Source organism: Toxorhynchites rutilus, chromosome 3 (genome assembly GCF_029784135.1).
Source record: "Toxorhynchites rutilus septentrionalis strain SRP chromosome 3, ASM2978413v1, whole genome shotgun sequence".
NCBI classification, from domain to species: domain Eukaryota; kingdom Metazoa; phylum Arthropoda; class Insecta; order Diptera; family Culicidae; genus Toxorhynchites; species Toxorhynchites rutilus.
In genome coordinates, this window is record NC_073746.1 from 431,921 (window position 1) to 456,663 (window position 24,743).

At 39.4% G+C, this 24,743-nt stretch overlaps 6 protein-coding genes across 10 annotated transcripts; 4 read left to right on the top strand and 2 right to left on the bottom strand.

The window, feature by feature from the left end:
* Nucleotides 1-1,262: 1,262 nt before the first annotated feature.
* Nucleotides 1,263-2,148, top strand: LOC129778674 (intraflagellar transport protein 43 homolog A). Its single transcript, XM_055785730.1, has 4 exons — nucleotides 1,263-1,562; nucleotides 1,617-1,649; nucleotides 1,707-1,847; nucleotides 1,906-2,148. Exons 1-4 carry the CDS (start codon nucleotides 1,471-1,473, stop codon nucleotides 2,126-2,128), a joined length of 489 nt encoding a protein of 162 aa, XP_055641705.1. The 5' UTR covers nucleotides 1,263-1,470; the 3' UTR covers nucleotides 2,129-2,148.
* On the bottom strand, nucleotides 2,134-4,261 carry LOC129778673 (endoplasmic reticulum lectin 1). Of its 2 annotated transcripts, XM_055785727.1 has the most exons (5): nucleotides 3,852-4,258; nucleotides 3,097-3,786; nucleotides 2,945-2,992; nucleotides 2,660-2,854; nucleotides 2,134-2,602 (listed from the first exon to the last, which is right to left on the bottom strand). In XM_055785727.1, exons 1-5 carry the CDS (start codon nucleotides 3,993-3,995, stop codon nucleotides 2,162-2,164), a joined length of 1,518 nt encoding a protein of 505 aa, XP_055641702.1. In that variant the 5' UTR covers nucleotides 3,996-4,258; the 3' UTR covers nucleotides 2,134-2,161. The 2 variants fall into 2 exon arrangements, with proteins under 2 accessions (XP_055641702.1, XP_055641703.1); XM_055785728.1 differs by lacking the exon at nucleotides 2,945-2,992 and having other exon boundaries at nucleotides 3,852-4,261.
* Nucleotides 4,262-4,500: 239 nt separating this feature from the next.
* LOC129778675 (glycylpeptide N-tetradecanoyltransferase-like) lies at nucleotides 4,501-5,665 on the top strand. Its single transcript, XM_055785731.1, has 2 exons — nucleotides 4,501-4,819; nucleotides 4,881-5,665. The coding sequence occupies exons 1-2, from the start codon at nucleotides 4,745-4,747 to the stop codon at nucleotides 5,136-5,138; spliced, it is 333 nt and encodes a 110-aa protein (XP_055641706.1). The 5' UTR covers nucleotides 4,501-4,744; the 3' UTR covers nucleotides 5,139-5,665.
* A 3,048-nt stretch (nucleotides 5,666-8,713) lies between these two features.
* Nucleotides 8,714-10,177, top strand: LOC129775790 (beta-1,4-galactosyltransferase 7). Its single transcript, XM_055780889.1, has 3 exons — nucleotides 8,714-9,021; nucleotides 9,076-9,658; nucleotides 9,718-10,177. The coding sequence occupies exons 1-3, from the start codon at nucleotides 8,922-8,924 to the stop codon at nucleotides 9,971-9,973; spliced, it is 939 nt and encodes a 312-aa protein (XP_055636864.1). The 5' UTR covers nucleotides 8,714-8,921; the 3' UTR covers nucleotides 9,974-10,177.
* On the bottom strand, nucleotides 9,718-22,381 carry LOC129775789 (nicotinamide/nicotinic acid mononucleotide adenylyltransferase 1). 4 transcript variants are annotated; one of them, XM_055780885.1, is made up of 6 exons: nucleotides 22,188-22,381; nucleotides 21,903-22,126; nucleotides 21,574-21,846; nucleotides 21,360-21,514; nucleotides 20,864-21,206; nucleotides 9,718-10,414 (listed from the first exon to the last, which is right to left on the bottom strand). In XM_055780885.1, the coding sequence occupies exons 1-6, from the start codon at nucleotides 22,270-22,272 to the stop codon at nucleotides 10,373-10,375; spliced, it is 1,122 nt and encodes a 373-aa protein (XP_055636860.1). In that variant the 5' UTR covers nucleotides 22,273-22,381; the 3' UTR covers nucleotides 9,718-10,372. The 4 variants fall into 4 exon arrangements, with proteins under 4 accessions (XP_055636860.1, XP_055636859.1, XP_055636863.1 ...); XM_055780884.1 differs by having other exon boundaries at nucleotides 20,430-21,206; XM_055780888.1 differs by lacking the exon at nucleotides 20,864-21,206.
* A 686-nt stretch (nucleotides 22,382-23,067) lies between these two features.
* On the top strand, nucleotides 23,068-24,211 carry LOC129779112 (uncharacterized). The gene is made up of 2 exons (XM_055786383.1): nucleotides 23,068-23,141; nucleotides 23,479-24,211. Exons 1-2 carry the CDS (start codon nucleotides 23,068-23,070, stop codon nucleotides 24,209-24,211), a joined length of 807 nt encoding a protein of 268 aa, XP_055642358.1.
* Nucleotides 24,212-24,743: the final 532 nt, after the last annotated feature.

Here is a 24,743-nt window from a genome sequence, read left to right on the forward strand (position 1 = left end):
TGAAAAAACTACTTGGCACCCCTGTGTGCGGGAATGAGGAAAAGTCGAATTTGTTTGTTATTGTTTTGATTCATTCAGATGTGGCAGACGCACAATACCAATCGATATCTTCTGAATTTGAGTCTATCGTGTTGCTTTCGACAACATGAAGCGTGGACGCAGAAGCATGTCCTGAAACCCTTCTTGCTTGACTGGGGCACTAATTGAAAATATGTTTTTCATCGTCGACGTTATGACCTGGATACGTTCAACGGTGCTGGAATATTTCAAAACGAAACCAAATGTCATTTTTTCTTACACTCACACATTGACAATTTTGACAAAAAACTCCGAAGGCGTGTATTCTGGCACGGTGCAATATGAGTGAATTGTGGCGAGAAATAAACACGCCTCGCTCTGACGCCCCGCTGCAGTGAGAACAGGGCCTTAATGCAAACTGTCAAAAAATGTTTAAGGAAAATTGAGTCTGACAAATTCAAAATTGAGTTTCAGTTTTAGTCGAAATATCAGGAAATTTTTAGAAAAACTGTTAAGCAAGGGCCAGATTTATGTTTTTTTCAGTTTGAAAATAACAATAAATAAAAATCTTCATTCGAATTGAAAAATTTAAGACTGTCTTCAATTCATCTGATTTGATCTGAGGTTATTTTACCTCACAAGACGAATATCGCCACCAAGATGCTATAGGTGTTTCGTTCTTGACACTTTCAGGACATGACGTGAGACGAGTAGCGAGACGTAACTTTCAGAATTATTTACTTTTTGTTTGGGTATGTGGTTATGATTTCAATGTCAACTTGCTAAGGAAAATAATTGAAGGAAAAAATAAGCAAATATATATTCGTGGAATATAGTGCATAACCTCCTTTTGCTCTAGCCAATTACTTGTAACGGCCCTTTCCGGATCTCCTTCCCGGTATATGCACAGCATTCTTCTCCCTGAGCAAAATCAGTGGAGCCACAATCAGCATAATTTTTTGTCACCATCGCTGTAAGCTGATAGTACTCTTTTCCCCGCCGATGGGAGCCAAACAGAAGTACATTTTGCTTGGAAAGGAAGGCGAAAAGATATACTAAAACATCCTTCTGCACTGTTATGATTCGACAATAAAGCGCGAGCAGCTATTTTGCCAACGAATGCATTTGTCACCAAAAGATACGACTTGTTTTGTAAACAAATTTGTTTTTTCACGAGCAATGGCCGAACAGCAATTTTGACATTACGGTCCACCTATAGTACAACGCCTTGATCGCCACTAGATGTCAACACTCTACCTTCATTATCGCGGATAACCAAAAAAAATTTCTTGAGTGTTGAAATGAACTCTTCCGAAAATCAAAACAATTTGACCAAAATTTAATGCTAACACCATGGCAACGAGGAAAACGACAACATTGAATATTAAACATTAGTTTGAAAGTATTTTTTTTCTAGTTTCTTTAAAATTGGTAAATTCCAAAAGGCTCAAGATGAGTTCATCATCTGTAACGACTCCTACGAAACAAATTAAAACAGATAGTTGGATGGATGATGTTTTACGAACGAGTAGCAATTCCGTCAAGTATTAATCCTTTGAATTTTCACTTTCCGTAATACACATAGTTTTATTTCACAGGAATGGAAAAAATTACTCCAATCTTCTAGAAATGTACGTATTACTGCAGCTTACGTTTGCACTCTGAAACTTACAATTGCTAAATTCTAGGGAACGTTTCGGTCCAACGAATGTTTCTTCAGAAGAGACGAGCACCATCGATTATAATCCAATTGATGACATTCCGACAATTCCAGATGTGGATGAACTTCAGGAAAATAATTTGCACAACGAATCACTGAATCTGCCCACGTATGATGTCAGATGTGTTCCAAATCAATGTTGAGAATAATGTGTTCCATATTCACAGAGTTACAACTTATAAACAATTGAGTTCTGATATTTTTCGTCAGGGAAGATCGTCTCTTGGTAATCTGGATGAAATCGATATATCAATTCTCACTGACTGTCTAGAAAACGAGGAGGATATAGAAGAACCCGACGAGCCATGGAACTGGGATCAACTTTTCACACAGTTGTCAGTAAAGATAAGTACTGAAACAAAATCATCTCAAGTAGAATTTAAAAACTGAATAAATATTATTTTAGATTATTAGTCTGTTTATTCAATTGTTTACATTGTTACTGCTATCAATAACGTACAGGGTGTCCTCTTCCAGCTTTTGCAGATTTTCTGGTAGCAGCATGTTTTCTCCGGCATGAGACAAAACGTCACATATCAAAGACGATTCTACATTCAGAATATATTCACATGGTCGTGGTTCCAGGAGGTATAGCGCGATAGCATTTGAGCTAGATGAGTGTTCGGTACATTTTAATTTCACCTCAACTTGCCGATGCTGTTTTGTTTTATCACAAATGTCGCCTCCACTGTAGAAATTGCTCAATTGATTTTCATGTTCACGTTTGTTTAGAATTGTTGGATTTTTCTCCAACCATTCTATATGTTTATCTTTCTTGAAGTATCCCAAAAAGATGGAAGTATCGTCGTGAAATTGTCGCACGTGCTTTCCATAGCATAATTCAAATTTCCACCAACCCGATCCCTGCAAATTATTATGTAATATATTGGATATCAGAATGACAAAATAGCTGCTACAAACCCCAGTGAGACAATATTCTCCATCCAGAAATTCTAAAAGTGGTTTAAGTTCCCTCGATTTGGTTATCTTTTTTGTAAATGCGTTCAGCAGGTTTGTATTTTCCTTTCTAGCAGCATTCTCAGTTGACTCTTTTTTATCAGAAACATCCATGATAGGAATGTCACTTGGGAAAAGCTCAACCTTCATTGGACCATCCTGTAAGAAACAGTCGTTTTCATTCCATGCATATTTACTTTGAACTTAATAAAAAAGAAGCATAACCATGACATGAAAAACCAAACAAACCTCAGAATTCAAAATAGCTACGGCTTCAATAAGGCCTGAATGGATGTCCTATAGTAGAAAATTATATTAAAGCACATAAAATCAAACACAATAAAACTAATATAATATTACGCAAACTAAATGTGTTGAAATATGATTGTCTTGTTTCATACCGTAAGCTTTTGATATTTCATTTTCATGCTCTCAATCTCCATCATAAGGAGACTTTTCGGTTTCTTTGGGGAATTTCCTACTGCAACACAGTTGATTTTATTCTCTTCTGTATCCTGTGGTTTATACTTCGGATGGGCACAAAGCATTGGTGTTAAAATGATCACCTCATAATTGCATGTCGACGTTTCTTTCAACGAATATACTTCGTTTTTACCATGTAGATAGCACACGTATAGAACTTTGGTAATACGATGCTCTCCATTCAAATCACATACTGTGCCCGAATCCATTTCCAGTTCAATGTATGGCAAGTTAAGTCCATCGATTTTTTTGTACTTAGATTTATCTCCTTCACCACCACTTTTTTCATATTGAGCTTTCAGTTTGGCTGTTTTTTGTTCGTCCCATTTGCCAAGATAATAGTAATGCAACTTGCTTGTTTTCTCTTGCCTTTCTTCGTGATACTGTTTGATATAATTCCCATGACAAACTTCATAGGTCCAGTAACTTTCGATTCTATAAGAACAGGTCGAATGGCTGAAAAGCGGTGTAAGCAACTCTATCGGACTTGGGCCATTGTATTGCACCTCTCCTCCGGATTCCTTCGTAGCAATTGATGGAATAATGCATCGATATTTTTCCTTGTTCGCGGTAGTCACAGCCATTTCCTCGTCACCAATATTAGTGCTCTTTAAATGAAAAATAAAAAAATATAGATTTATTTTCTTGACTAGGCGTAGGATTTTCAACATACCAAAAGTTCATCTTTTCCATGCCAGGCGAGATTGAAAAGAATCGTATCGTCGAAACCTTTTGCATCATGAGCAATAACAACTGAAGTAGTGACGAATAGTCCTCCCAGAAGCAGATAGAGCCGTGACGAAAAGCTCATCCTCATATCGTTGAGTTTACTTCGTAACTGTAACAATATGTACTTTTCGAAAATTTTGCAATCTAAATTTTCAACTCTTGTTTTTTTTTGAGTCAGTGATATGAAGAATACGTGTTTTGCTTTGTAGGTGTCATGTAATATTGAATTCAATGTTGGTCACTGGGTCACGTTCTCGCAACTGGAAAACAATTGCCAGAAAGTTAAGCGATCCACACACGCTCAATATTATAGCGTCATATAAGTTGGCTGTGCAATAAAATTGAACATGCACCCAGAAAAATGCTCACTAAAAAATATCAATATATCAAATTCTTTGGTAAGGCAAACATTGGTAGAATGTACAAATTTTCTGTACATATTACCAACCGTATGTAAAAACGATTGGTAAATTTTATTACATGATATTGACAACTTTGATAATTGTTATTTTTGGCAACCGCGAAGAAAATCTATCATCATTTCAAAAATCACCGTGCGGATAGCAACAATACATTCGCTGGAATCAACGAATCGGCGGTAATGCGTACTGGACCAATTAGTAGTACAGGCAGGAAGTTTATTGTGTGGTGTAGCATAATATTTTAACCAGTTATTTGTAGGTGACCAAATTCCCAGCCAAGATGTGCTGATGAATATATCCATGTAATCCATGTATCGATTCGATTATCAACCAACCTTCTTGAAGTGGCCACTTCAACCACCCGGTTGGCGCTCGGAATATCACTGTGAAGTAAGAGTCAAGTCGAGCCATCAGGATGGATTCATTTCGGCTACCGGTCGCTTTTAGCCATTACTGGTATCGGTATATGAACCCGAAGAAGCTGGTTGAGGTAAATTCGGTTTTGCTTGAGATATTTTCCACATATCAGCTCATTGATCAATTGATTGCAGATTAAATTTTATCATCTCTCACGGAACATGACCATGCAGAGAACGACCAAACTGTATAAACTGCCGGACGATACGAAAACGTTCGGTTTCCAGAAAATACGGGAAGCGGATTTGAAAGAGACCTATCGATTGTTGGAGCGCTACCTCGCGGGATTCCATCTAACGCCGGCGTTTGATGAGGACAAATTCCGCCACTGGTTCTTGCCTCAAGAAAGTATCATTGATTGTTTCGTGGTGGAGAAGAGACTTTTTCAATAAAACCAGAGCCGCGTCGAAGTGGAAGGGATGAAATTTTCGGTATCTGATGTCGACTGCTTACACTGTAAGCCTTACAGCATAAATTAACCTACTTAAATTTACTTCGTCAACGTAATATATAAATAGATCTTATTTAACTAGCGAAAAGTTGATAATGTGCCTGTAAGAGATTTAGGTGATAAAAAAATAGCCATAAAGGTATATTATTTTGAATCATTTTCGCCTATGTTTAGGATATATATTAAACCAGCGTCATGGGTAGTATGTACCAAAAAAATCGTCGTATATACCGTATATCACATCAAACAATTTCTAGAGAATTTCCAATTCATTCATTCATTAATGTTAGCAATTCATCATCTTATATACCGATGTTTTTTGGTGTCCCTAAATTAAAAAAATGTATTATGTTACATTCAATAGGCTTCCAGTATAGAAAAAATCTAAACAGATTCGACAGATTTGATTAATTAATTTTCAGGAGAAGCATTTATTTCTCATGGCAATAGATATCAATTTAAAAATTCTAACAAATTCATAAATTTCGATGATTTAAATTTGTTTCTTTGTTTTTCTCATATTTACGAGCTATAGCTAACAACTCTGCCTTATTCATAGTGAATGATGAGACTTTTCATTTTTTCTTAGCTACGGAAATTATATTCCGAAATATGAAATCGCATTAGGGACCTAACGAAATCTAAATTGACAAATGAGTGTTTTGCCGTTCACTTTACTTCATTGTGAAAAAACACATACATAAACTTGCATATAATTCCTCCGCATTTCCTTTAATCTAAACATCGTAATATTCATTAACCCTTTCATTACAACAGTGTGCTCCGCCGAAGTGCTACCCCTGTACGGAGCACTGTGCCGAAAAGTATGCACATCGCGCTGGTGTGATCGAAGAGCAGTATGAATTCCATGTCGTCTAAAGACGACGCTCGTACACACAGCTCGTCGCGCGGACGTCGTCTATAGACGACGCTCGTAACGAAAGGGTTAAATTCACCATTTTTAAATTCAATACAAATCCAACGCTATTTATTTTTATTGGCAACACTGAAAAAATCTGCTTTGTTTACAAAATTTATCGAAATCAGTCAATCAGAAATCAGAACGACTGACAGAAATTTGGTCCGTATCTGACAGAAATTTGGTTCGTAAAGGACCCTATTGTCTGATCTTATCTTAGGTTTTGACCAAGGCGCTTATATCAATGTAAAGGGTGTGTCACATCAAATTGCATCACGGAAAAAACGCTGTAGAAATTTATTTTTTAGGAATTATACCTTCAGCTTTTGCTTATAATCAGATAAGAGTGTATAGATCACGTTGGCCATGCTTCACTGTCAATTTTTCGTAAATTTGGAAAAATATCGTCGAACGAAAAAGAGCGTCGTGAATTAATCCTGTGCACTCATTTCGAGAATCCGGAGTTGTCACATCGGGACATCGGTAAGATGCTGGGAATCGTCAGCAGAGTACTAAAACGATACTTTGAGAACCTAACCATCGACCGCAAGGTGAAGAACGGCAAAAATGGATGCTCCGTCAGTGAAAAAGATCACAAGCGCGTAGTTAAGCAGTTTAGACGTGATCCGAGAAGTTCGTTCCGGGATGTCGCCAATAAGCTGAATTTGTCAAGTTCATTCGTCCAGCGGACCAAGCAGCGGGAGGGCCTGCGTACATACAAGGTTCAGAAGGCTCCTAACCGCGACGAAAGGCAAAACATGGTGGGGAAGACGCGAGCCCGGAAGCTGTACACCGAAATGCTGACGAAGCCGCATTGCCTGGTAATGGACGACGAAACCTACGTCAAAGCGGACTTTCGTCTGCTGCCGGTCCTGTTGTTCTTCTCCGCAGAGGACAAATTCAGCGTTCCGGAGGAGATTCGCAAGCAGAAACTATCCAAGTTTGCCAAAAAGTACATGGTGTGGCAAGCGATCTGCTCTTGCGGAAAGCGGAGCGCCCCCTTCGTGATGACCGGCACGGTAAACGGGCAGGTTTACCTTAAGGAGTGCCTACAGAAGCGCTTACTACCACCATTGAAGCAGCACGAGGGCCCGACCATCTTCTGGCCGGATCTCGCTTCGTGCCACTATTCAAAGGACGTGTTGGAGTGGTACGAAGCCAACGGGGTCACCTTCGTGCCAAAGGAAATGAACCCGCCCAACGCGCCGGAGCTTCGCCCAATAGAGAAATATTGAGCGATTATGAAGCAGGCCCTCCGGAAGAACCCAAAAGTTGTTAAATCGGAGGCGGACTTCAAGAGAAAATGGATTTCTGTTAAAAAAAAACTACAACCTGACGTTGTACAGAACCTTATGGACGGGGTAAAGAGGAAGGTGCAAGCATACGGGCTTGAGCTCGAAGTATGAATAAAAAGAAAATGCCAAAAGTTGTTTAATAGTTTTTATTTTACTGTCTGAAATTTTCAAAAGGATTGGTCTACTGGCGAATTTCTACAGCGTTTTTTCCGTGATGCAATTTGATGTGACACACCCTTTATAACAGGTGAAGCAACATCATCACTTCAATAAGAAGGGGATTACGGTTTGTGGAGCGGGGGTTGTTTGTTTTGTTATTGCTAGGATACACCATTTTTGCATTTTCACATGCGAGAGTAGTGGAAATGAGAATGAAATTCTACAAAATCATCCCTTCTTTTTCACATAAATTCGCGAAAGTCGAACATAGTAGGCATCGTTCGAATAAGCATCGTAGCAGTGTGTAGCGAGCCGCCAGCAGCGTTCTGATGCTGTTTGTAAACAATACCGACAGCAATTCCAATATGGCTGAAAGTGCATTTCATATGATTGTTTCACCTGGTATATATAGAGGCGCCTTGGTTTTTACCAAGATGGTGGAGTTAACAGGTGGCTCGTAATTTACACTATTTAGAAAAGACGTATGAGGAATGGCAAGACGAAAAGTTTGGATTTGTTTATGTTATTACTTACGTTGGTATGGTTACATTTGATTTCGTCGAAGGTATTTGAAGCAGTATAATAACTAAACAGTTGTCGTTGAAAATGGTAACCTAGTAACCTTTATGCATATGCTTCCGCCAGCTGGCTTGGCTGATGTGATATGATTTATTCAGGGAATGCTTTGATCGTGGTACCGCCACTGGCGCATAATTTGCAGCTTTGTTTTTTGTGCTGGTTCATAACGGCAATCAACCGTGCCAGCGATACTGTAGTCAATGTTTAGTGTTGTTTGGATACCATCTATGTAAATAAGTTCAAACTTACGGGATACGTCCATTTCAAACAATACCATTAAAATGGTGAACAACTGTCAAATTAAAAATAAGGAACTTTTGCTCAACAGTATGATTTTAAATCCAAAAGCTGAACCAAAGATGTAAAGCCCAGACTGTGTCACTTGAACTGTAAAATATGTATGCAAATAGCAAAACATCTGCATAAAAATGCATTTAAGTTGTAAAAAAAAAAAAAAAAAAGGGATACGTCCGAACGGCAATTCTGACATTACGTTTTACCTTCCACTTCACTTTCCTTGGTTTTTACCTAACACTCTGTGAACGCACGCCACAGATGTCAAGTCACACATGAATGATTGTAATCATTCGTTACGGTGATTTTAAATATAGTCTACCACATAACCGGACCGGATCAATGAATTTAGCAGCGATAGAATGTTTTTGTTCATCGTGACCAATTAGAATGCATATAATGCTTCCAGTATTTACATCTGGGAATAATCGTTTGGAACTAACGATGAATTAACTAATATTCATTACCTTGGATTGCAATGATTGTTTTGAGGTCTATTTACGTGCGGTTCCTAAGCATCATTCTTCTGGCATCGATATGTGTCACATTACTGATTTCAAGTCTTCCGATATCATCTGGTAGGTTAGATTGGTAATATCACCGTTTATCTTATAAATCACGTACATTTCCAGAGACGTGCAAATGTGAAGGTGCTTCTGAACGCGATATCCAACATGAGAAATTTCACAGAAGTTTTAAAGAAACGTTTACTTCGGAAAAACCCAAGTTAGCACTGTTGGTTCCATTCCGAGATCGATTCGATGAATTACTTCGATTCGTTCCTCACATCTCGGCGTTCCTGAATCGACAGCAGATTCCATTTCACATATTTGTGTTGAATCAGAATGATCGATACCGTTTCAACAGAGCATCGTTGATAAATGTAGGATTCGTACAGGTTAAAGATCACTATGATTATATTGCGATGCATGATGTGGATTTGCTTCCACTCAACGACAATCTAAAATACGACTACCCAGGAGATGGACCCCTGCATATTTCCGGCCCCGAATTCCACCCAAAGTACCATTATGCCACATTCATTGGGGGAATCCTGCTGCTCAAAACCGAACATTATCAGCAGCTCAATGGCATGTCGAACAACTATTGGGGATGGGGTTTAGAAGACGATGAGTTCTACGTGCGCATAAAGGAAATGGGACTAGAGATAGCGCGTCCTCGGAATATAACCACCGGTGTTGACGATACGTTTTTGTGCGTTTATATTATGTGTAGCAACAATAAATATTATATTTGAATTCCGTATTTTTCAGGCATATCCACGATCGATTGCATCGAAGACGTGACACAACTAAATGCTTCAATCAGCGTGAAATCACGCGTCGAAGAGACCGCGAAACGGGACTCAGCACCCTACGATATAGAATCGACAGCACTAAGGAGCTAACCATCGATAAGGATGCGTTGACAGTGCTTAACATTAACCTAGAGTGTGATAAATCGAAAACGCCATGGTGTGAATGTGTTTCTGAAACAAAGAGTCGGTTGGAAAGCAAGAAAAAAAATTAGCTATTCTCTTCAAACTATGAAATTAACATCCAGTTGCCATAATCATTCGCCGTAATACCCATTTACTAATCAGTTTCCCTCTTAATGCAAAACACTGAACCATATCAAACCAATCATTTTATCCATAATTTTTTCTCATTTCCACATTTGCTTTAAATTTGTAGGATGAGGAACTAATCTCGCGATACACATAATACAAAACAATACATAAACATAAGTATAATATATAATTTCAGCTACCTAACTGAATATAGTAAAACAGTGCGAAAATCCCTTGAGACCATGATTCGTATTTTAAAATCAACATCCCAATATATTTATATTTCTCTTTTGGTAGTTCTAAGTACAGCATTCTCCAACTGTGTTGGAGTTTTTTCTCTCAAATTGAAACAGGGCGAATTATACCTGGACAGCGGCCAATTTCAACTTCTTTGGTACAACCTAAATGCGGAGAGAAGAAACAAACTATCATTATTTATTATGTTGCACAAACAGAACGTTAAGTGCAATTTACATGAACTGAATAGCGATAAATACAACAAAGGTCACACTTTGCTACCTCCATCAAATCAAAAGCACGGGAAAACAAATTTGTGTAATTAGGTACGTCAATTTCTAATTAAGTTGGAACGGATCTAGCAGTCTATCAATGATGTTCAATGTCATTCATAATATCAGCAAAGAAGAAACCTTAATTTTTCTATATGAAAGTGCAGATATACATCGTTCATTCTATTTTTCTAGTGATTCGCCACAAAAAAAGAACAGAGTATATAGAACAGAAATTGCATGCCAAACCAACCGACCTCTGCCACGATCCTCTCCGATTTTTTTTTGAAACTTTGTGCATATGCTCGCAGCTATTTAAATTTTCAATTTTCATTATCAGATGACCAATTTTAATTATTACTGATTTTTTAACAAGGCAGCATCCAGAATCGTTGACCTTTTTTGCAAAAAATAATAACTCGACATCCAGATGTTCGATTGAAGTATGATGTACGGCAAAGTTGTTGGGATAATATCCACACTTGTTCACAGTTAGGGGAGAGCTGGTATAGATAATGGGCACATGAGCGGTCAGAAAAGTCCGTGCTGCCACTGATGACAATCAAATCGTCGATCAAGAATTATCCTATATTAGATTCACTACAACAAAAATTAGCGTATCTGAGCATCTGGTGGAACTTGGTTACATAAATCAGTTAGACGGCGTTTGGCTTCCATATTATTTGACCGAAATAAATTTTATGGATCTGCTACTCGCTCTATAAACGCAAAATAAACTGATTCTCGTTCGATATAATCATTAGCTATTCCCAATTGGAAAGGAGTTCTGTGTTCAACCTAAACACTTCTATCAAACAACCAGTCGATAAATCATTATAAATGCAGTTCGAAACTGGGCGATTTAGCATCGGTTCAGTATTAGCCATTTAGCCAACATTTTGACGTAACAACCATTTGTACGCAATAATGACGTCGCTCCAAACAGATGGCAATTCAAGAAATGATGAACCTCATAATATGGATGTCAAACTTGGTAATTTTTCACTAGCTCATCCACTGTGTTTATAGATTCACTGAGGTCACATTTTCCAGAATGATTGTTCCGACGGAAATGAACTTTTTCAATCTGAACTAAACATAATATTGAGATGTATCAAACTAACTAATTAGTATTCTTTTTAACTTTATTCATCATATTTTCCGGTAGATTGATCTAGTGACTACGTATCTCATCTGGCATTAAAGGCAAATCTTCTTGATAATCAATTTTTTCCGTGATTTTTGAATGCCATATGGCACCCGCGATGTTTCTAACACACCCAACCAAGACTTTAAAGCTCTGAGCCTCTCCACGAGGAGCATGCTCCATAATTCGTTTTACTGACGCGTGAAATGAATCAGCTGACATATAAGTGTGTTCCGCATTCAAATATTTCGGAGTAATTCAACGGATCAATTGTTGAAGAAATGATAAGTGGGTTAGCAAGACCATCAGATTTCAATTCTTGTTCTGTCCTGTCGAGTTTTGAATGACGAATTGTTTGTGGATTTCTAAACGATATCTTAAATGTAAAGTCCAGTAGCAGTATGCATTTTTGTTTATTTTATGAACATGATTTCCATTATCTTAAAATGTCTCGAGAACAATTTGTCCTAGGACAAAACGTCACAAATGGTTTTTGATGTAAAATTGCATGTAGATTCAATTTGTTATATTACTTTTCTTGAATCATCACGATTTCGAAGAGTATTGAATTCTTAAAAATTCCCGAAAAATCATATTTGCATTTTGATGAGTCTGACATTACACCACTATATGCAGTGTTTGGATATCCGTCAATATCGAATGAACCACAATGTGTCATGCTACTAAGCTACTAGCCTGGATGATTCGGATACTGTACCGAATGACAGAATTCAGTTTTGTTGCACCAAATGAATGTATGCAGCGAGGAATAAAGCCTGTTGATTGCATATCCGAGCGGTACCAAACATCGCACGCCACTCTCGATGTATGTGTAGCGCACTTATAACGTATCACCAGTGTTTACCGATTGATCCTTTCACTGAATAATTCGCTTTCGTTCGTTGAAATATGATCCTACACAAATCATTTCCCTCAGTGGCATTCTTTTGCTTTTTCGTGCTACAAATCACGACACAACTCTGCTTCGGTTCGCACTTCATGACAAACGAGCCAACAAATTAAAACCGTAATATACGGTTTCGGTGCAGAAAGTTTATTTTCTTCTTTGCCTCTAACATATAGGGGAAAAGCGGTTAAAATTAATACCCTAAGGAATATGCCCGTTTACACATACCGCTACAATTTCTGTTTTTCGAAGAACCTCACTAATTATTGTTCAAGATATCAAACGATTTTTATTATAAAAAATAGTACATATTTCATTAGAAGAAAAAAAAGTTGTAAAATATAACATGTTTTAGCGTGCAGGTAAAATGATCGCCCGATGGCGGTAAAATGAACACATATTATACTGAATTGCGTAGATTTATGCGTTGTTCCATCTCCAAATTTGTTTGAGAAAGAAGTTATATGTATAAAATAATCTGGGCCTATTCACCTAAAGTAGTAATTAGAATTTTCTCATACGTACAAAAACGTAGTAAGCAACACATAACGCTCCACATATTGAGGTTTTGTTTTGGTTGGGGTGGCATACTTTTCCAGAGTCAAAGCAACAAAAGGAACCTCTTGAAGAGCAACGTGTGATAAGGTATATCAGCTTTAGAAAACATAACATTGTAATTCGTTATGGTGGCTCATTTTACCTCAAATAACAAAATAATTTCGAATACGAATTAACCGCTGAAATCAAACAAAATATATGTTTAGCACTCATTTAAAAGATAAAAAGACATTCAAATTTTGGTATCCTCCGCCCCACCCCCCCTACGTAACACAATTTCCTATCTCTAATACACAGTAAGTAATGCAACCTCGACTCTTACACCGCAGTATCGCTAGGTGCTGCTGATCATAAAAGCATTTACAATGCAATGATTGATCAGTTTCAAAAGGACGAAATTCCTTACAATGATCATTTGAAAGGATTCGCGTCGGACGGTGCGACGTATGTTTTGCCCCAGATTGAATCGTCTGTTCCAGGCTGAAAAACCTGAATTCACGATGCTGAACATGAACATGAAGAGCTGAAAGATTTTTATTCGATCATTCTAACTAATATCTGCCAGGAATCTTATTGAAGAAATAAATCATAGTTGCAGTTGATTTCTGTAGCCATGGTGTTGTTAGTCGTAGTCAAGAATGTAATTTTTTCCGTTATTAATAAACCAGACTTTGTATCGAACACACGTCTTTCTTCAACAGGTTATGGGCCCAGTTGCGTCTGGCCATTGGAACCTGAATTGGAACTGAAGCGGACAAGTTTTTTGAAGAAATCAAAAGTTCATAATCAAATCACGGAAAATGTCAAACCCGTCGAAAGTAGGAATCATTCAGTTTGCTGGAGAAGGATACGATGTTTGGAAGTTCCGGGTCGAAACGCAGTTGTCGGCTCACGGTGTGAAGGAGGTGATAACAGCGGATGTACCTGCTAATGAAGCACAGAGGAAGACTTTTCAAGAACAGGATGAAAAGGCAAAGGCGCTTCTAGTTTCGTACATAGCGGATTCTCACCTGGAGTACGTACGTGACAAAAATACTGCTAAGGAAATGTGGAACTCCCTAGCAACCACGTTCGCGAAAAAAGGTTTTGCAGCACAAACATACATAAGGAGATCCTCGGTAACGCTGAAAATGGAAGAAGGAACACCATTGAAAGATCACTTTCGTAAGTTTGATGAATTGATTCGTGAACTAAAAGGAGCTGGTGCCACGGTTACTGAACTGGATGCCATAAGTCAGCTGTTTATCTCTCTACCATCGACGTATGATGTTGTTACAACGGCAATGGAGAACCTGGGAGAAGAGCAGTTGAAACTGGATATGGTCAAGGCGCGTTTGCTGGCCGAAGAGCAGAAACGATCAGGAAGAGATAACGTGAGTGCGAATGGAATCACGGAAGGAACGGCTTTCGTAGCGAAATCAGGAAAAGGCAAGGAGAAAAACAAGTTCAATGGAAAATGTTTTATGTGCGGTGAACAAGGTCATAAGAAGTTTGCTTGTCCAAAGCTGAAAACGCGACGTGATTGAGCTCAAGTAGTAACAGTTCCGGTAGATCGAGAGGTGGTGTTGATGATTTCATCCCAGGAAGAAGATTTCAAATCGGAGTCATCTGTTGAATGGGTCTTGGACTTAGGAGCTAGTCGTCATATGGCAAATGATGAGCGCTATTTCTACGAATTTATGGAGCTCGAAACTCTACTCGTTATTGAAAGTGCGAAGAAAGGTGAAAAGCTTGTTGCTACTAAAGAAGGCACAGTGAAGGCGAAAACATCTGTTGATGGTGATAATCTCACATTGTCCTTAGGAAATGTTCTGTATGTGAAAAATCTCAGCTTCAATTTGTTGTCGTTATCGCGATTATTGAAAGCGGGAGTCAAAGTAGTGTTCCATCCGGATCGAGCAGTGTTATCTAGAAACGGCAAGATAATAGCTGTGGCGCAATTGCGAGGAAATTTGTTCTTCCTCAAGATGCTGTGTATGACGTCAGAGTTAGCTATGGTCACGAGAGTTTCTGAGTTGCATTTATGGCATAAACGATTCGGCCATCTGAGCTACAAGAATTTGGTACGAATGAAGCAAAAAGGAATAGTAAGTGGAATCGGAGAAATTAAGAATGAAGCTGAATTTTGCGAGTTTTGTGCAGAGGGCAAGATGATCCGTTTGCCATTCAACAAGAATCGACCGAAAACAACAAGACCATTGGAACGTGTCCATACGAATGTTTGCGGCCAGATAATACCACCAACAGTAGATGGGTGCCAGTACTTCGTGTCATTCATTGATGATTATACACACTTTGCTGTGGTATATTTAATGAAGCACAAGCACCAAGTCTTTGATTATTTCAAAGTATACGAGGCTATGGCGACGGCGAAATTCGGGAAGAGGATCGAAAACCTAAGATGTGATCTTGGAAGAGAATATTTTTCGAACGAGCAGCATTCCTACTATATAAAACAAGGGATCCAAGTTGAGTCAACTGTTGGCTATACACCTCAACATAATGGAGTAGCAGAAAGGTTCAATCGTACCATATTGGAGAAAATGAGGACCATGTTAGCTGAGTCCGGTGCACCGAAATTTCTGTGGGGTGAAGCTGTATTGAATGCAGTTTATTCAACCAACCGAAGTCTCACTGAAGCGTTGGAAGGAAACTGCACCTCTGCTGAATGCTGGTATGGTGAAAACCCAGATGTTGGAAAAATGAGGATATTTGGGTGCCAAACATTTGCATGGATTCCGAAGCAAAAGAGAAGCAAACTGGACCCTACTGGTTTGCGTAGTGTAATGCTAGGCTATTCTCCGACCGGTTATCGTATGTGGAATCAAACAACAAGAAAAATGTTTGTGGCACGAGACGTGAAATTCAACGAGGATATATTTCCGTTTAAGGAATTTGTATGGTAATTCTTTGCCAGACGATGAGCTAGGAGATAACGGAGTTGCTGATCCTGAAGAAGAGAACGCATCAGCGCTCCCACCACAATCAAACAATGGGAATGACTGTGAGGAGTGTATTCCGAGGTCTAGTGGTCGGGAGCGCAAGAGTCCAGGTTGGTTTGCAGATTTTATTTCCCCTTATAGAGCTTTTTCTGCTGCTGATGATTTCCAACAGATTCCAAAGAGCTACGACGAGGTGGATGGTCACCCTCACGAGGTGGAATGGAGGCAAGCGATAGCTGACGAGTTAAAATCCTTGATGAAAAATCAAACCTGGACAGTGGTGAAGTGTCCTGCTGCGGTGAAGCCTGTGCCGAGTAAATGGGTGTTCACATTCAAAACTGATGCTGATGGAAATCCTACGCGATATAAGGCCCGATTAGTCGCTAAAGGATATATGCAGATGAAACACGTTGATTACGAAGAGACGTTTGCTCCGGTTGCCAAGCTTTCAACCATACGTACGATACTGGCAGTCACGACAAACCGAAATCTGAAGATTCATCAAATGGATGTAAAAACGGCGTTCCTCAATGGTATTCTCGAGGGAAAAGTATTCATGTGTGTTCCAGAGGGGGTAAGCTGTAAAACTAACGAAGTTTGCCTATTAAGAAAATCCCTATACGGTCTCAAGCAATCTCCGCGTTGTTGGAATGGTCGATTCAACGAAGTTCTAATGAACATGGGATTCGTTCGCTCTCGATATGACTATTGTTTATACGTACGCGGAAAAGGAAATCATGTTGCCTATATTGTTATATATGTTGGTGATTTGATCGTAGTAGCGGAGAATTTGCAAGAAATTAAGAATATAAAAGAACGTTTGAAACAGAAATTCGATATGACGGACATGAGCGAGCTACATCATTTTTTGGGCATCAAGATAGAACGTGATAAACAAGGTACTATGTATCTATCCCAGGAAGCGTTGATCCGAAAAATATTGCCCGTTTCGGAATGGAAAACTGTAAACCTGTCAGCACACCCGCTGAGACGAAGTTAAAACTCCAGAAGGCCACTGAAGAGTGCAGCTATCCTTATCGTGAACAAATTGGCAGTTTGATGTTCCTCATGCTGGGATCAAGACCGGATCTATGCTATGTTGTAGGCTATCTGGCAAGATTCCAAGATGCTGCAGGAGAAGAACACTGGAAGTATGCTAAAAGAGTACTGCGTTACCTACAAGCAACGAAGAATTTGAAACTGATTTTCCAGAGAAACCCACATGAACTACCGGTTATAGTATTTGTCGATGCTGACTATGCGAGCGATGAGGTTGATCGTAAGTGCGTTTCTGGTTTTTTTGATCAAGGTGTTTGGATGTACCGTGGCGTGGTCATCTAAGAAGCAGCGTTCTGTAGCAATGTCATCCACAGAAGCTGAGTATATCGCGATGAGCTCTTCTATTAGCGAAACAATTTGGCTTACTGGACTGTTGTCTGATTTACGTGAATCAAATTTATATCCTGTCCCAGTTTATGAGGATAACCAAGGCGCTATAGCTATGGCAGAGAAGAAGGAGTTTAAACGTGTCAAGCATATAGATGTCAAGTTCCACTTCATTCGAGAAGCTGTTGCAGATGGGAAAGTTAAGCTAATATATGTACCATCCCAGGAGCAAGAAGCGGATACTTTAACAAAATCTCTTCCTACCCCGACATTAACAATTTTGAGGAAAAAGATCGGATTGGAGACCATCAACTGAGAGGGGGTGAAGAAATAAATGATAGTTGCAGTTGATTTCTGTAGCCATGGTAATTTTTTCCGTTATTAATAAACCAGACTTTGTATCGAACAACGTCTTTCTTCAACATTTATGTTGTTTCAATGTCATCTTTTCAAAGGATATTTGTCGCAGTTTTTCCATGGAGCTGATCAAACAAATGAAAAAAAACTCGATTTTGATGATTCGACGCGCAAGTCTACGGCAATGTTAAATCCCAGAAACTTTTCCAATTTAACTAGCATTAACGATGTGTTATGTGTCTAAAAAGAATTGACGGTTCGCTCGCCTTTTCGGCGCTTCGATGCCTTGTTTGTAACGTTCTCACTATGCCTCACTCCTCGGCAACTATCAAGCGAATATAATATCAGAACAAAAATAAGCTTTGAAATTGGCTCAGCAACGATACGATGAACGATATTTTGAGATCAGAGGATTTTGTCAAACATCGTGGTGGCAGCTCGAAAATTTAAAAAAAATTATAGTATGCAATTTAGATTCAGAAAAAAATATGTATATAAAATTGGATGTCTAAAAAGAATTAACGGTTCGCTCGCCTTTTCGGCGCTTCGATGCCTTGTTTGTAACGTTCTCACTATGCCTCACTCCTCGACAACTATCAAGCGAATATAATCTGAATAATATCAGAACAAAAATAAGCTTTGAAATTGGCTTAGCAACGATACAATGAACGATATTTTGAGATCAGAGGATTTTGTCAAACATCGTGGTGGCAGCTCGAAAATTTAAAAAAAATATAGTATGCAATTTAGATTCAGAAAAAAATAATTATAAGGATTATCAAACACACGAATGACTTGCAAATATAAATGAAATATTTGTAGTAAATAACTGATTGATTGATTTTTTAATGCTAATAAATAATTTTTTTCTTCACAACGAATATTTTTGATGGTACAGATTTTTGGAAAAAAACAGATGAGAAAGATTTTTTACCCCTCTGGTACAGATTTAAATGTGGCAACACTGCATGGGAGTAAAATGAATCGATTTTATGATGAATGTATTTCGCATTCAGTTATTTACTTTTTAACATCGAACTCAACTCAAAAATAACAAACCAACACGAGTTGTATACATAGTTAATTTTGCGACTAACTGTATTTAACTGCTAGCAGCTTTAAAAATGAAAAAAAAATCTGACTACCCTTCCTTGAGCATCTAGATAGCTAAGAATTCACAAAGAACTGCTCTTGCTGTCAATTATGGGTCAGGATCTATTGCAGTAACTGAATTCGCTTTGTGTAGTTCGTATAATTCAGCTTCACGGTGCATGGAGTGGTTCGATATGTAATGAGTTAGAGGCAAATAAGAATGTAAGAATTAACCATAAAAATTGAAAACTAATCTTAATTTGAATTCACGCAATACCGTTCAAAAAGTTCGTTAACTAGAATTTTATGCTTCGAACGAGTTCCCAAGATTAGATTCCGAGAGAGCTAGAAAGAATCAGAAGAACGAGAATTGACCGATAGCCGATAGTAACCACTATATAAGCAGCATCGCTGTAAAGTTTGATCCTCTTTCACCAAATTAACGTTCAACATTACAGAACGGTTGAATATTCTATCTCTTCATTTCGTTGGTCGGTCGATGACATTGTCCAGCGTTGTGCACAATTCTATAAAGTGCGTGTTTTTCGGTTGCTGGTATAATCTATAGAAGAAGTCCTTCGAGTGCAGTAAGACGTGTATCGTCATCAAATAATATAAACTTTCTGCACCGAAACCGTTCATGGCGGCTTTGGTTCGCATGCTCGTGTAACATGAAGTGCGAACCGAAACAGGGTTGTCTCTTTTGTGTCATGATTTGCAGCATGTAACAACAAAAGATCATATTTGAACAAACAAAAACGAGTTATTCAGTGAAATGGTCAATCGGTAAATACTGATTGTATGTCAAACGTTGCTAAATTGAACAAGTTTCCTGATCAAAATATTTGAAAAAACATCAAAGGGGTCATGTTTTGAGCTATAAACATTTTTAGTTCAAATTCAATTTTTGAGTAGGTTTTTTCAACGGTGTATTTAAAATGTTATTTTTCCTAGATTGATTTCCCAGCAACTTTGACGCATATCATATTTCAATCAGACATCTGGATTTCGGCTTGATTTTTTTGCAAAATTGGTCATTTACTTTGGATGCGCCCTTTTGAAAAATCAGTCGTTATTGCAATGGGTGGAAGGATAATGAAAGTTGTGGTTTTGGGTAGCCTCCATACGTACAAGGTTAAAAGAAATCGGAGAGCGTCGCTTCAAAATTGGTCGTTTTTTCGGCTGATTTGGCATGGAACTATTCAGAAGGCAAATGCAAAATGGGACAAACAGTAATTTATAGTTATCAGAAACACATTTTCAAGTATTCATAGTAGTTTCCAGAGAATATAGTGCTAAGGATTTTCTATTTGTACTTTCGACACTAAATTACACGCCTTGTTTATATTTTGAGATTTATGAATTATCAATGCAAAAGTGAAGTTTGTTCGAAAAATAAATCATCCCAACCGACACAGGCCACATGAACCACATGCAAATCATGCATTTCTGAAAGTATCATGCATGAAACTTTAAGTTTGCTTGACATGCGAATTATGTATATTGAAAGCTATTTACCGTTGATGGGATGTTATTTTGTTCGCCGAATGTTTTGTGCTGATTCAAACTACATATTCCCGATCACTTATAACGCGTATTCCATGTTCGGTGAAGACGAATTTAATCATATCGTCATAACTTTTGGAGGGACTTATGCGGCCAGTGCTTGTAACTGAAGCGTTGTTATTTTCCGTTTTTACGGGCGTCATACGTTCAGAATTTTTGTTCGCCTCGGGTGCAATTGTCGATAATACCGCTTTGGCGTCGTTATGAGTGGATGTCAATCCAGAGATTGTCAGATTTAATTCTTTGCTGGTATTCTCTTGTTGGATAGTTTTACGGGTGCTTTCATGTGCAATTAATTTTCTTTGTGCAGTTGGTGAGTTCGATTTTTCAGTGCTAGCTGCATTTTTCAATGAGCCCATAATTTTTGTGCTACAATCATCACCCACCTTATCATCCACTGTATGGTGAGAAAGACTGTCAATTCCTGATTCGCATGCAATTGACGAAGATGTCGAGGATGTGCTTGTTTCGATAACCTGTACTGCCCCTCCAGGATGAGACATAATTCCGCGCACTGATTTTATTGGATTTTTCATGTTGTTCTCGTTTCCACAACAAAATACCCGATTAAGTGTAGAACGAGGGAAGTCCGTTTCATCCATCGACTCCAATGTATTATGTGTATTGAAATCATTCTGACAATTGACATACGCGTCGTGATCGTTTATCGGTGAACCAGGTGAAATGTTCATCATTTCCCCAACACTGTGAGTTGACAAAATGTACTTACTTTATCCATCAACACACAATTGCGCACAGACATGTAAAACCAATATTAAATTTGATAGGATGACCTCAGAACAGTATTAGTAATTGCTTCACTGCATAAATCACATAAATAATTTTTAGAACATTTAAGGAAGCATTGAAAGCATAACTCACGTGTTATTCGTTCCGTACAATCCTTGTTTCTTTATGTATTCTGTCACACTGTCGTCCAACAGATATTTGACTGACAGACCACGACCAAGAAGCCTTCGTACAATCGTCGAGCTGACATCATTTGTAACCCAATTATTCACAATCGTTATGTTTCTCTGAAAGACATAATGAAGTCGTACGAAGCCAAATAGAAAACAGTATAGTAGTTTCTCACCCTGTATCTACTCAGCAAATCGGAATTAAAAATGAATTGCTCTGCGTTCGATCCCGCACGTGAAATGACCACTAATCCATGCTGGCCTACGATAGCTTCTATATCTTCATCTTTCCATAGACCGGGTTTTGCGAATGATTCTAGCAGGTCTCCTCCACATAGTAGTTTCAATTGGACATGTCCAGAGGTCTTCTTCAGTGTTTCTGGAATCCACGCCGGAATATACTGATTATTTATGCTGCTGGAATCCTTTAAATAAGAGTTAATGTAGTTCTGAAAAAAAATCACAGTAAACTATTGGTCAGAGTCCGCCATAATGTAGGTCGAACTTGATGATATTGAAGGGAGAGTCTCGTTCTAGTCCACTCCTCTTGTTGCGTTTCCCATTCAGACAACCGGATCCAATCGGATGTTTGTAGTGCGATTTTCAACATATTACATCTATGAGTAGCGGATATGAGTCCTTTTTTCCCGTAAGAATCATGAACTGGCGATACGATTCCTCCGACCACTTGTCCAGTGCCCATCTCGTTGAAATGATCCCTGGCGATTTCTTGAGTTGGGGAGACTGAATTATAACCATTGAATATCACAATTTCACTGAACGCAAATACCAAACATTCGGAAGTGCATTGGAGTCGGCGGGCTGAACGACCCGCAAGCAATCAGCATAATTTTCGTTGGGGGTGTCATTTTCATGGTACGCTAATGCAAATATTTTTGAATATGCACTGAATTATTGTGAAAATCTTCGCTTTTGTGCAAGATTACTCACATCCTAAATATGTTTTGTTACATCAATAACAAGTTTTGACAATACAGTATACAGAGATGCCAGTTTTTCTAAAATCTCGTGAAAGATGTCGGTAAATTAAGAAATGTCTGTAAATTTTGTTTTCAGAGAAGGGCCATGTTCTCACTGCAGCGGGGCGTCAACGTGGCGTGAGCGGGGCGTGTTCACTTCTCGCAACGATATTTTAATTCACTCACATTGCACCGTGCCAGCGGCGTGTTTTATACAAATTGTCAATGTGTGTTATTGAATGAAAGAATGAAAATTTGTTTCATTTTTGAATATTCCAACATCGTTGGACGTATCCGGGACAAAAATCGAACTGTGAAAAACGTTGAAATAAAAAAAAAACGCGAAAAATTAAAATGATGTCATTACTACAAACAAACATATGTGTTAGAAGTAGTAGGCGTTCAGACCGAAGATCCAAACATAGCAACCATGTAATAAATTAGGAAATAAAAATCTTTCACTTCTGTTTCAACCACTGGAGAGAGTAGTACGTTTTACTGCCTAATCTAATAGGTTGTGAGCTCAGTTATTCTTCAAGATTTTTTCGCAAGATGTCTACCGGAGCTGGTGATGGTCAAGCGATCCCACAGCAAGTCCAGCAGAACCTTTCAAGTTTTCCGCCGATCGAGCGTCTGAGCGGCCGAGAGAATTGGCCAACGTGAAAATTCGCGGTGGAGACGTACCTGGACATGGAGGAGCTGTGGGAAGCCGTGAAGCCGATTCCGAACGCGGACGGAACGCTGCCAGCGGTGGATCAGCGGAAGTGCAGAAGAGCACGAGCGAAAATCATTTTACTCTTGGATCCCGTCAATTACATTCACGTAAAGGACGCACCGGTGCTCCCGTGGCCGAGTGGTTAGCGTCATAACTAACATGCCGGGGGTTCGGGTTCAATTCCCGTTCTGGTCGGGGGAATTTTTCGTCAAAGAAATTTCCTCCGACTTGCACTGTGATCACGCGTATTCTAGAGCTTGCCACTCAGAATGCATTCAAGGCGTGTTATTTGGCATAGAAATCTCAACTAAGTACTAATAAAAATGACGCAAGTAATACTACGTTGAGACGGCGAAGTTCCTCTAGGAACGTTAGTGCCATTGAAGAAGAAGAAAGGACGCACCGACGGCCCTCGAGGTATGGGCGAAGCTTGAAGCAGCTTTCGAGGACACCGGACTAACCCGCCGCGTGGGACTGCTCAGGAAGCTAATCACCACCACCCTCTCGTCGTGCGGCACGGTGAACAGGTATGTGACGGAAATCATTTCCACCGCTCATAGCCTTCGGGGAGTTGGTTTCGACATTTCCGAGGAGTGGGTCGGTTCCCTACTGCTTGCGGGCCTTCCGGAGGAGTACAAGCCAATGATCATGGCGCTGGAAAATTCCGGCACCCCGATCACTGGCGACAGCATCAAGACGAAGCTGCTCCAGGAAGTCCAATTTTCCAAGGACCAGACGGTGTTCGTGGGAAGAAAACCGTTTCCATCAAAACCGAAGCAAGGTGCAGCCGAAGGACGGTCAGCTGAGCAGCCAAAAGGTCCAAAATGCAAGCGTTGTCATCGATACGGACACATCGCCAGGGAGTGCCATGTGAAAAACGAGACGAAAAAAGGGTCGGCGTTTTGCACGGTACTAACAACCAGCGGTTACCATAGCAACGATGGCTGGGTGTTTGATTCTGGAGCATCAGACCACTTCACCAAGGATCGAAGCCTGCTACATGGTGAAAAACCGGCGAGTGGCGTTGTCATGGCAGCCGACAAACAAATGATGAAGATTGTTTCCACGGGTGTCGTCAAGCTTTCAAGTGCAGTCCTGAGAGTCCCCCCATCGACGTGAACGATGTCAAGTTCATTCCAATGATGTCCAACAATCTTCTGTCGGTGAGTCAGATCGTTTGCCATGGTCACGAGGTGCGGTTCAGCACCCAAGGCGTGAAGGTGATTGATCCGGATGGTGAGGTGATAGCTACCGGGATACATGACTTGAAGAGTGGATTGTTCCGATTCGAAGAGGGTGACGAGCAGAGCGCGTTGTCGCTCGCATCCACGGCAGCCGATTTGAACGATTGGCACAGGAGAATGGGTCATATCAACGTCCATAGCCTGAAGCTACTGAAGAATGGGCTAGCCACCGGGATGGAGTTCAAGGAAACGAAAATGGACAACTGTACAGTATGTGCCATGGGTAAGAAAACCCGTCTACCATTTCCGAAGAACGGTCATCGTGCCAATGGCGTCCTGGAGCTTGTCCACACGGACATATGCGGACCAATGGAAGAAGAGTCAATCGGCGGAAGCCGGTATTACGTGTCGTTCGTGGACGGCTGGACACGGCGGATATTCATCTAATTCCTGGAGACGAAATCCGA

What these genes read in the sequence shown, in the direction of transcription:
- LOC129778674 (XM_055785730.1), top strand. Translation starts at nt 1,471, where the DNA reads ATGAGTTCATCATCTGTAACGACTCCTACGAAACAAATTAAAACAGAT. An exon ending in ACGAGTAGCAATTCCGTCAA is followed by an intron (nt 1,563 to 1,616) that starts GTATTAATCCTT and finishes TTTATTTCACAG; the next exon opens with GAATGGAAAAAATTACTCCA. An exon ending in GAATCACTGAATCTGCCCAC is followed by an intron (nt 1,848 to 1,905) that starts GTATGATGTCAG and finishes CCATATTCACAG; the next exon opens with AGTTACAACTTATAAACAAT.
- LOC129778673 (XM_055785727.1), bottom strand. Translation starts at nt 3,995, where the DNA reads ATGAGGATGAGCTTTTCGTCACGGCTCTATCTGCTTCTGGGAGGACTA. An exon ending in TAGCTATTTTGAATTCTGAG is followed by an intron (nt 2,855 to 2,944) that starts GTTTGTTTGGTT and finishes TGTTTCTTACAG; the next exon opens with GATGGTCCAATGAAGGTTGA. An exon ending in GAGAATATTGTCTCACTGGG is followed by an intron (nt 2,603 to 2,659) that starts GTTTGTAGCAGC and finishes AATAATTTGCAG; the next exon opens with GGATCGGGTTGGTGGAAATT.
- LOC129778675 (XM_055785731.1), top strand. Translation starts at nt 4,745, where the DNA reads ATGGATTCATTTCGGCTACCGGTCGCTTTTAGCCATTACTGGTATCGG. An exon ending in ACCCGAAGAAGCTGGTTGAG is followed by an intron (nt 4,820 to 4,880) that starts GTAAATTCGGTT and finishes AATTGATTGCAG; the next exon opens with ATTAAATTTTATCATCTCTC.
- LOC129775790 (XM_055780889.1), top strand. Translation starts at nt 8,922, where the DNA reads ATGATTGTTTTGAGGTCTATTTACGTGCGGTTCCTAAGCATCATTCTT. An exon ending in AAGTCTTCCGATATCATCTG is followed by an intron (nt 9,022 to 9,075) that starts GTAGGTTAGATT and finishes GTACATTTCCAG; the next exon opens with AGACGTGCAAATGTGAAGGT. An exon ending in GGTGTTGACGATACGTTTTT is followed by an intron (nt 9,659 to 9,717) that starts GTGCGTTTATAT and finishes CGTATTTTTCAG; the next exon opens with GCATATCCACGATCGATTGC.
- LOC129775789 (XM_055780884.1), bottom strand. Translation starts at nt 22,272, where the DNA reads ATGAAAATGACACCCCCAACGAAAATTATGCTGATTGCTTGCGGGTCG. An exon ending in TCTCCCTTCAATATCATCAA is followed by an intron (nt 21,847 to 21,902) that starts GTTCGACCTACA and finishes ATTTTTTTTCAG; the next exon opens with AACTACATTAACTCTTATTT. An exon ending in TTGTACGGAACGAATAACAC is followed by an intron (nt 21,207 to 21,359) that starts GTGAGTTATGCT and finishes TGATGGATAAAG; the next exon opens with TAAGTACATTTTGTCAACTC.
- LOC129779112 (XM_055786383.1), top strand. Translation starts at nt 23,068, where the DNA reads ATGGAGGAGCTGTGGGAAGCCGTGAAGCCGATTCCGAACGCGGACGGA. An exon ending in CCAGCGGTGGATCAGCGGAA is followed by an intron (nt 23,142 to 23,478) that starts GTGCAGAAGAGC and finishes GTGCCATTGAAG; the next exon opens with AAGAAGAAAGGACGCACCGA.